Source organism: Porcisia hertigi, chromosome 36, assembly GCF_017918235.1.
Source record: "Porcisia hertigi strain C119 chromosome 36, whole genome shotgun sequence".
In the NCBI taxonomy this organism is placed as follows: Eukaryota; Euglenozoa; class Kinetoplastea; order Trypanosomatida; family Trypanosomatidae; genus Porcisia; species Porcisia hertigi.
Window position 1 is genome coordinate 2,793,152 of NC_090595.1, and position 10,722 is coordinate 2,803,873.

The following is a 10,722-nucleotide window of genomic DNA, read 5'->3' on the forward strand; positions in this document are numbered from 1 at the left end:
CCTCCTTCTTCCTCCTTCCCCCCATTGCACATCGATGCATTCCTCCCTTCGCCTCCCTCCGCGAAGGGAGGACTCACACAAAGAACAAAAAAATGGAGTTCATAGTGAAGTACTGCTCGCTTTTTTCCTTTTTTTTTTGGTGTACCCCCAATTTTTCCTTGTTGAAGATCGCGACAGCTTTCAGCACGACTTCTTCGTCTCAACCCCCCGCCCCCCCGCACCCCCGCACCCCCGCACCCCCGCACCCCCCCCCCCATCCTCCACGCTATACATGCAGGCATGTCTCTCCACGATAGTTTTGGGCGGGCTTTCAAAAAGAACGCTCCTTTGTTTTTGTTGTGTGGATGACCTCCACCGCTACGACTTTGACACGCCCGAAAAGAGGAAAACAAAATGAAGAGAGAGCGAAAGCAGCGTCATTCTTCTCGAACAGAGAATCTACACGAAAGGTAAACTCAGCTGCCATGTTCCCCCCTCCTCCCGCATCTTTTTTAAACTCTTCGATGTCACCCCCTCCCCCCGTCATCTTCGAGGCTCATTCTTTTTTTTCCACTTTATTGGTTGTCTAGAGAGAGACGCTGACGCAGACGCATACGCGCACACATTCCTCTCTGTTTCTCTTTTTCTCCTTTTATTAAGTGTGATGTGTGTTTTTTGAGGTCTTCGCGATGGCCTCCCTCTTCCCCATCGCTCTCTTCCGCCTTTCCTTTTATCTCTTTTTGCTTTTTGTGATTTATCTTACAGTTTTTTCACCCTCTCTCTGTGCGTAAGCGCGCGTCCATATGTGTGTGTGTGTGTGTGTGTGTGCAATGAGAAGTTGCAGACCGTAGAGCTTCGGTATCGGTACTTGTGAGGATCGATGGGGAGGGTTACGTCACATCTTTTTAGCACCGTTTCCCTCATTCACTTACCTTATAAACCTACGACTTCTGGACTGCGTCCCCCTTTTTAAAAAATCTCTCCCTGCGGCACCCTCGTATCTCAGCAGCGATTCGATTCGAAAATTGAGCGTAGCCTCTTTGTCTCTTTCCCGTCAAGGTTTGCTCTTATTTGCGTGTGTGACCAAATGTTTCGCCGCCCTCCCCCCCAATTCTTGTGTTGTGGTGCCTCTATTGAACTGTCCTGCGTTTTCTTTGCACCTTTTTTTTTTGTGATCTTTGCCTTCCCCCCCCCCCCGCCCGTTCTTGCACCTTATCTTCGTTCCACCGACTGTCCCCTCCCCCATTTTTGTTCCTGTATGCTTCTTTCTCTTTTTTTTCGCTCTACAGATTTTTGTCACCTCCCTCTCTTTCGTGTGTGTGTGTGTGTGTGTGTGTGTGTGTGTGTGTGTGTGTCCCTCTTTGATGAGCTGAGCTTTTTTTTTTCTCTCACCTTCACGTTTTTTTCCACGCACCGACACACACACACACACACACACACGCACACACACAGAGATCGAGATGCAAGCCACACGAATTTGTCTGCTTCTCTCTTTCATATATGTCTCTATGGCAAAGTGAACCTCACCGCATTTGTTTTGGTCCCCCTCCCCCCCCCTCCTTCCGCGCACAAACCACTTGTTTCATCTCCCTAATCTTCCCCCACGACCCGTTCTAGGATTCGTGTGTTGCAACACACGAGCACTGTGGTGTCCTTGCTTCACCATCCGATCCCGTTTTCATTTATCCAGTCTAGAGCATCCCAAACTATTCGGACTGTCATTCGAGTGATCTCGAGGGGGGGAGGGGGGGGGGCGCACACATGAAGGCGCGAAGACGGAGGAAACAGCACAGTTGAATAATTAAAAATGCAGCATAGAGAGGCTCTGATGCCGAAACAAATACTCGTCAGCAAATTTCAAAGAGCCGATGAAAAATGAAAAACACACACACACAAAAAAAGCCAAGCGACACCGTCTCATTTTTTCTCACATCTTTTTGAGAGAAAAGCGTTTTAGTTGTCTTTGTGTGTGTGTGTGTGCTGTAGGTTGTTTGGAAGAGAACGCCTTCTCTTTCAAGGGGGGGGGTGAGTAGCGCACAGGACCCCCTGTGCGCTATGGGCTCACTGTCTATGTCGAATGGTCTCTTGACGATTTCACTATTTTGTATGTTGTTAGTACTCCCTTTACTCCGTGTTATTCTCCCCCTTTTCTTTTTCCTATTGATTCGTTTTGCTGTTAACCACCTGAACCTCCAAACTCAAACCACCTGGTGCGCCTCATCTACGCATGAACTCACTGTTTTTTTTTTCGTTGTTCGCATCACACCTATACATGTGTCCACGGCTCCGACCAAACATAATCGGCGCACTCTTGTAAGAGAAGAAGCATCTTTTCCCTTACGCGGACACTTCTGCCCCAATGTCCTCTACGTTCACCAGCTCCCAAGAGACCGACCACCTCTCGCCGGTCGCTGTGTTGCAGGCTTCACATCCTGACTCCGCGAGTATCGAGGTACCTTGCGAGGTGGGCGGGAAGTCGCAGTCTATGACTCCCGATGGGGCCTCTCAGCGGCAGCTTCAGGGTCCGGCGGACGTGGCTGCAGCCAAGAGTAAACTACCTGTGTCGGCCGCGAGTAGTTCCGCGTTGCCGCACAGCCATGGAGCTTCTTCGAGCGTTGACCAAAGCCGGAAGGGGGACGGCGCTAGTGATGACACCCCAATCTCACATTTGTCGTGTCCGGCGGCATCGCTGGATCGACCACGTGACGATGAATTCGACGCGCTGGAGCGGCGGGCTCGCGTTGTCCTGGAGACCATCGGAACTCAGGGTGGGGTTCAGGGGTCGAACCTGGGTGAACATGTTGAGGTTCTGCAGTCTTATCGTACAGGATGCCAGGAGCGCGCCATGTATCGCGAAGCGTACCTTGTGCACCAGTTGCTGAGAAATCTGCGGTTGGAGGAGGAGACTCGACACCTGCGCGGAATCACGGAGAAGCAGATGGAGGAGCGCCGCATGCTCGAAGAGGCTCACCGCGAGGAGTTTCGCCAGTTCCATCATTCATGGAACGCCCGCATTGACGCATTTGAGGAGGAGCAGCTGGAGGCGGAGATGGCGCTACTAGAGCGGCAAAACGAGGAGCTTATTCGTTTCCAGGAAGAGATGCGGGAGTTCCAACCTCGCGTACTCAAGTACAGCCGCTCGCTGATTGAATCTCGCCTGAAACAACAGACGCTGGCCAAGCAGCAGGACTACGTGAAGGCGGAGGCGGAAAGGGTGAACGCCGAGGCAATCGAGGCAGCCGACATGGAGCGGTTTCAGGCCACCCGCAGGGATATGTATGAGCGCCGCGAGTACGCCTCGCGCCATCGTCATCAGCAAGAGCTATTTGCGCTTCGATCGAAGATCGAGAGTCGCCGGTTGTATCTCGAGAGATACCGCAAACAGGAGCTCGACGTTCTTTTGCAACGCTACATCAACAGCCGTCGCTCCATGGAGTTACAGCAGAACATTGTGCGCAACAAGACCGGCACTCTGTTGCTGAAGCATGCGTGCAATATGAAAACGGACAACAGCGGAACGGCGGTGCTGGTGGAATGCGCTGAATCCGGCACCTTTGGCTCCTCGGTTCAACGACGCTCGGTTTCACGAGCCCCGCGAGTCATTGGGCCAATTGAACAGGGCGGCCGTGGCGTGTCGCCAGGGGGACAGAGTGTAGAGCGCGCGTGAGGGGTCTTTATGTGCACTATACTTTCTCAAGCAGCGTTCATTACTTTCTATCAGTGGATTTGAAAATTTGCCATCTACTTTTTTTATTTTCCAAAGCTGCGTTGACAGTAGTGTTGTTGTCGCGCAATGCATTACTCACGATGCCATCGATTTGGTTATAGTGGCACACGTTCGAGTTGGTTAATCTCCTTAGATGTCTACTACGCTTTTTTTTCCCCGAGGGCGGTTCCCCCACAATACCGCTAGCTTGAATGCGCGCTGTCCACACAAGTGCTGAGGCACCCACATGCAGTCAAGTTCTCATTGTCATGGGTTTTCGTGGGATGTGCGGGAGCGGTTAGAGAAAGAAAACTAGCGTGATGCAACGAGTGAGGCCACGCGGGAGGGGGGTGAGGGGCGTGTCAGCACCGCAATACATTTTTTTCTTTTTCTTTTGTGCTGGCGTTTTGTAGCGCTGGAAAGGGCACCTCTCATGCCGCGTGTTCGCATAAGTGTGTGTCTATATATGCATGTATACACACGTGTACGTTGAGTGTGTGTGTGTGTGTGTGTGTGTGTGTGTGTGTGTTTGTACATTCACTTCCTTTTTACTTTGTTCTGCTCTTTTAAGTGCGTTCATCTGCGTTGTGATCATGTACATTTCCCTTTTTTATTTGTCTTCCCCACCCCCCTCCCCCCCCACCGTAGGGTTCGTTTTCGTTTACACTCTTTCTTTTTCCTCTTCTTTATGCGACTGTGGCCGCACACAGAGTGTCGCACAGCGTCACAGATGAGCGAGCCTGTGTGGAAGGGGCAGGCATGCTCGAATGGCCACCCGTGGTGCGGCAGAAAGCAGCGTGGGCTGATTTGTAGCAAACACTTTTCGCTTCCCACGTCAGCTCATGCAGGGCGCTGTGCGTTGCTATGGGCACTTGTATGTGCACGTGTGTCGTGCTCTGGCGATTGTGATTTGTGGCCCTACTGATTCTTTCTCCTCTCTGGAGAGGACCTTCAGTTATCGCGTTGAGGTCACCCTCGCTCACTCACCTACGCTCTCCCCCTCCTCCTCCTCCCCCTCCTCCTTTTTGTTGTTGCATGCAAACTCTATCTTCTTCGTTTTCTTTTTCAATTTTTTTTTGTGCTGAAACTCTTCCCTCCCTCGTCTCTCTATTATGTATGCACATACATACATACATACACACACACACACACACACACCTGCGCTGCCAACACGAACCACTTCCGCATACCCGTGAGAGATTAAACGGGGAAAAAGCGGGAGGAGAACATAAAGAAGCCAAGTGAAAACACACACACACACACACACACACACAGGAACACATACACACATACACATTCCAAACACAGTGCGTGTTATTGCATTGTGTCGCACATTTTCCCTGCCCCCCATAACACTAACACATACAGACACGTACAGACGTTCCTACACCGACCCGCACACACGGGCACCCTAATTGACGCATCTATTGACGGTTTCGAAAAACATCTCCCCCTTTTACTAGAGAAAGACCCAGGTTCACATACATAATGCTGGGGACGCTGTTTTTCGACGAGTCGTGCGTCGGCACCGCATTCCGGGCACGCGTGCGTGATCAGGCTGCGCCCTCGTATCAATCCAATGCGACCAGGCACAATTCGTGGAGCACCGAAACTGCAACTCCGCAGCCGCACGACTGTATAGCGCGCCTGCACGACGGTGGTGGTCTCGCGCCGGCGCATAGTTGCGTGTTTAGCTGCCGCGGCGAGGTAGCTCTGCCGTCTATTCAAGCCTCTTTACTCTGGTGGCTGGACGCCGACGCTAGTGTAGTGCGGCTTCTCGTTGTGAACGACACGCAAAGCAGCGAAGCCGCTCGAGGCTTCAAGTCGCGTCTCTTGACCGTTGAACTGGCGGCCGCGGCTCCTAGCGACCTGGTGGCATGCGGTGTCACTCGTAGCTACATGGGAGACAACGGCGTTTCAGTTGTCTGGGTGCATCGGGGCTTACCTGGAGAAGCCCAAGAGGAGCTGCTGTGTCCCGGGTTCGTGCACGTGACGGTGCAGCGTGACGTGGACAACACAGGGTACAGCAATCTCCTGATCTTCCCAGATGAGCGAGTGGTTCAGTGCGCGCCACTGTCTTGTGTCCCGCGCTCTTTCTTTCAGGGCGCTTTGGCAGGCAGCGGCAGTGCTGCCTGCATCGTCGCGGCGCTGCCTGACGACGTAACGCCGTCCACAATCTCCATTATTGTGCTCACCGATGGCGCGCGTCTCTGGCGGGCTGAGCTGTTTGCGGACGGTACCGCGGCTGTCAGCGGGTTTCGAGATGAGCACCGGCGCAACGTGCTCCGGTCCTTGTGTGACTCCAACGAGGAGGTGAGGCTGCTCGATACGCGCAGTGTTGTCGCCGACCTGCAGCGCCTGGCGAGTTCGATGCCGTCGGTCTCGCCGTCTTCCGCTGATGCTGGCTCAGCGGAGTCGAGCGGTTCTGCTCGCGGGTCCACATGGATCCGCCGACTCCTGGATAGCGTCAGTCGCACTGGGGCAGCCACTGCTGATGGCAACGACAGCGCCGCTGCTGGCGTTCTGGAAGTGGCGCTTCCTGCTGTTGTCAGGAAGTGCCTTTACGTTGCCGTCACGGCTGTCCAGCAAAGTTCGCTTGTTGTGGTGACCCGATGGAACGGTCAGCTGGAAGTCTACGATACAGCCAACAGCACCCTGACGTTGGCTCAGGACTACCCTATTGGGATACTGCCTCAGTCGATTCTCCGCCCTGTAGAGATGAACATCTCAGGCCATGGAACAAGGGCAAACCCAGGGAAAGGTCAGTTGTGCGCGCTACCCCCTGGGCGTGTCGTACAGTGGGCCACACGGAGCCCATCGACGCAGCTACTGCACGTCGTCTCTTGCTGTAGCAGCGGAGAAGGGCCTGCCTGCCTCTGGAGCGCACTCCCCCCGTTGGCGCCGCCATCAAGGGTCATTGGACTCCAGCAAGCGGGCGACGCTGGCGAGGTTTTGGCCCAGCACTGTACGCTGAGCGTAGCGCCGCCGACGCAATCCAGTGTTCCGCTCGCGTGTGCAGTAACAGCAGACGGACGAAGAATGGTGCTCGTTAGTGACATCGGATCGGAGGAGGATGGGCACCTGCTCTGCACTCGCTCTCTCGGCGCACTGACGCTGCGTGGTGAACAGGCGTATGAGGAAGGAGTGGTGACGGTGGTGCAGGTTATGGAGGCGGCCGATGGCGCCGGGTTTGGTGATTTACTGCGTACAGGCCGCGTTCATGGGTATCTCTGCCAGGGGGCGCGCATGCAGAGCGTCGTCGCGCGGGAGAACGCCGTTCTTACGGTAGAGCGTGGCCCAAAGACGTGCCGTTTGTACTCGCTAGAGGGCGCTGCACCGGACGCGATGCGGCTGGCGAACGAGGGGGTCGTGGTCGGTGTGGATGAAGAGGATGTCTGCGTCATGGAGTCAGGCATCACTGGCGATGGTGTTGTCGCCACGTGCGTCGGTGGCGGTCTGCTGCCGTCGCATCGCGTGCACTACGTTCCGCTATCAGAGGCATCCCCGCTCTTGCCGGGCGCTGCAGCATCGGACGCTGTTCACGACGCGGAGGGCTTTTTGCTCTACTGGGAGGGGGTCAACCTTCTGCAAGCGTGCCCGCATGGATCTCGACTCATGTCGGATCTCCTGGAAGACGTGCTGCTCGCTGCGATCCCCATTGCACAGCTCGCCTCGCTACCACGATTTCTAAGTGAGGCGCACCTTAGCGGGCACACAGCGGCGTTGCAGCGAAGCTCAGCGACAACGAAGGCTGCTGCGCGCGCCGCCATTCGAGTGGCATTGTCGCCGGCGCTGACGGCCACGGCTACGGCTGGCGAGACGGAGCACGAATTCTACCGGTTTAGCCGCCTCTACGTGACACACGCCACGCTCAGTGAACTCCTGTCTCGCATCACTTTTCTCACCACCACGTATTTGGGTTGGCAGAACACTTATTCAGCTCCACACGCACTTTCTTCAGGTGTCGAGGATGACTGTGAATCAAGCTCAGCGGATTGGGTTTCCAACCAGCTCGTCGCAGCACTCGAAGTGCTGGTGGCGGCGTACCACGCGGTTCCCGCTGCCGGGGCCGATCTTATTCAGCTTGCCCTTGTCGATGGTAGCGTGAGCCAGCCGTCGTGCGACGCCCTTGTGACGGCGTTGCTGCCAACCCTGACTGATACAGCGTGCTTGGACGACGACGAGGACCCAAGTGCGGGTGGCTGGGAGATGAGCGCGTTATCTATGGTGCAGGTGGCTAACCGTTTGCTTCGCTGTGGCACTCCCTCCACGGCGCGCGCCTGCACGCTCTGGGTGAAACAACTTTCGCATCGATTTCCTCTTTTGCTACACTACCAGTTGCTCTCGCTGCTAGAGACAGCTGGGGCTTCTGCACAGTCCGAGCGTGTACTGGCGCTTTGCGAGCGCGTGTGCCAAGCACTGGCTAGGGAGGCTCCCGCTGCCGTCACAACCGCTCTTCTTTTGGAAGGCTTGCTGCTGACGGACGTCTCTGGCCCTGGTTCGGCGTTCCTCCAGGTGTCTGTCGATGAGATCGCCGCATTCCTGGCCACCGACCCTACTCTGGGGCCGAAGCTGTACGCGGTGGGTGTGCTGCGACGCACCACCGCGGTCGGTTTCCTGTACACCTCTCTCAGTCACACCGTCACTCACCGCTACCTCTACACCATGCTCACGGCATGCGTTGAGACCATCGAGCGAATGAAAAGGGCCCCTTCGACCACCGCTTCCGCACCGACTCTCGCTCCTTTTGGGCAGCTGCGTCGTGCGCTGGAGGAGTTGCAGGTGGACGCGCTGCTGGCTAGCGCTCTCGCGAGGGTGTCGGATGGTGATGTTGCAGGCTGCTTTCACGACGTGCAGACTGCGCTGGATTTCATGGCGCGCTATAAATACTCCCCATCGTATGCAGAGATGGTTCAGCTGATTCTTGGCCACGTTGTCGAGGCGGCTTGCGCGTCACAAGCAAAGATGAATGCGCTGCTGCGTGCCACCACCCTTGACGCAGCACAGCTGGAGGAGCCGTTGATTCTACGGTGGTACAACTACATTGCGCGTCTGCCGACCAAGACAGCCACGGAAGCTACCGAGGCGTTGCGGTACCGCGCGATCATGGGTTTGCATCGATATTTGATGAGCCGCCATAGCTACTCCCAGTGTGCACGGCTCATGTCGAATTTGGCAACGCTAATCCGTTGCTCGCCACTGCGCCGCAGCGCGTCTGCCAGGATATCGGTGAGCGAACTCGCCGGGCTTGCGCTGCACGCAGCGGAAATGATTGCGCCCTCGGCCCCAATGCCCGAGTCAGCGGCTGGCAAGCCAGGTGAAACCAATGAAGCTGCACCCAATGAAGTCTCACATAACCCAGCGCCGATAGGAAGTTCGCAGTTGTCACTGGGGTATTCATGGCAGGCGTCGACTTCGGCGTATCCGGCTTCTTTTGACTGCGATGCGTCCACTCTCGGTGCACCAGCACGTGGTTCTCAATGGCTAACGCGCGCCGACATTCCCTGGCTTCGCCGTCGCTTGTACCAAGCCCACTGCGAGCGCCAGCTGTGGCGCCGTGGCTGCACGTTGGATTGCACTGACTTGTGGGTTGAGGGTGCCCCAGCGGACGCCTACAGGGTCGGCGTGGAGAAGTTAGTGGCGGCGCTGATGCAGGCGCGACTCTGGCCTCAGGCCTTTCGCTTCGCCTGCCTCTCAGCTGTATACGACCCCTGTACGGTGCTGATTGAGTGGGCAGTAGACCTTCTGCGTGCACCACGAGAGTACAGTAGTAGGGAAGTCGCCGAGGCAGAGGCCGCGGACGCTGACCGAGCCGCGGCGTGGGAGGAGCTCATCGGCTACTGCGGAGAGTTGTCCAACCTCGAGAACCAGTTTTACGCGTACGTGGGCACTGTAACGGCAGCGTTGATGTGCGCTTACTCCCAAGTGCCTACCGCGCTCTTGGCAGCCCACCGCGCTGCCGACGCCTACACGGCCATGACAACGCTCTTCCACGTCGCTCTCATGCTGCGCAAGCAGGTGGAGTTGGCAGAGGTTGAGCCGCAGTGCGACGAAGAAGACACAAATGAATTATCATCGTCCTCCTCGAGCGGTAGGGCCAGAGTGGCAACGACCGGTGCCAGCGCAGGAAATCAAGGCGCGGCCTCTCTCAATGAGACGCGGTGCAATGTGTGGCGTGCTTGGTGTGCGGCAGCTGGAATCGGCATTGACGTACTCACTAAGAGTCGTTCATGCCACCCCGCTGCATCCCTTTTCCAGCGCAGAGTTGGCGCCATGATCGGCTCCAGCGAGGTGCCGGCGGCGGCGGCGACGTTCACGCAGACTGTCGCCTTCCCCACACGAGATTTTCCCGCTCTCTCGTCGGTCGCGCGCGTACCGTTTTCTGCTTTCACAGCTGGCGCGCTTGATCCGATGGCGGTGTTCGCGAGCGAGCTTCTCAGGATTCCAGCTTACCGAGCGTCCCTTCGCCTGGTCGAACAGGGTGAGGCAACGCTGCATCAGTTCCAGGATTTGATGAAGCGACCGTGTAGTTGATGGGGTGGCTGGTCGCTGTTGAGTACTGAGGAAGAAAAAGGGATTGCCATGTGCGACGGCGCTTTGCACAGGGGGTGCGCTGTCTAGTAGTGAGAGAGCAGAGATGTGGGGTATGCCTGTCTCTGCTTCTCGCTGCGGGATGGGCCCTTCTCAGACTTGTAATCGTCGACAGTCTTTGGTCTTGTCGCCGCTTTAACGTTGTTAGTAAGTGGATGCGTGGTTATGTTTGTGTGTGTGTGTGTTTCGAAAGCTGTCCTCGTGCAGGGTTGAACGCGCCGTGGAACTAGCGAAGCATGTTTGCAGCGCCATTATTGCGAGTTCGGTCCATTCCCCCCCCCCCCCCCTCCCCCTCCCCACGCTGCGCTGTACATCTTTTTTCTCCCTATCGTTTGTAATTCAGATAGGGTGTTCGCTTCTGTGCTGGCCTGACTGTGTGAGGACCATAATGTGTTACGGCTGGTGTCGGTGCGTGCTCGTGTTCGCTCGCCCGCAGTCCGTTGTGG

At 56.2% G+C, this 10,722-nt stretch overlaps 2 protein-coding genes across 2 annotated transcripts; both read left to right on the top strand.

Annotated features, from left to right (window-relative positions):
* Positions 1 to 2,338: 2,338 nt before the first annotated feature.
* On the top strand, positions 2,339 to 3,646 carry JKF63_00703 (uncharacterized protein; the record flags this gene model as incomplete). The annotated part of the gene is made up of 1 exon (XM_067896754.1): positions 2,339 to 3,646. One exon carries the CDS (start codon positions 2,339 to 2,341, stop codon positions 3,644 to 3,646), a length of 1,308 nt encoding a protein of 435 aa, XP_067752911.1.
* Positions 3,647 to 4,797: 1,151 nt separating this feature from the next.
* Positions 4,798 to 10,219, top strand: JKF63_00704 (uncharacterized protein; the record flags this gene model as incomplete). The annotated part of the gene is made up of 2 exons (XM_067896755.1): positions 4,798 to 4,843; positions 5,169 to 10,219. 2 exons carry the CDS (start codon positions 4,798 to 4,800, stop codon positions 10,217 to 10,219), a joined length of 5,097 nt encoding a protein of 1,698 aa, XP_067752912.1.
* Positions 10,220 to 10,722: the final 503 nt, after the last annotated feature.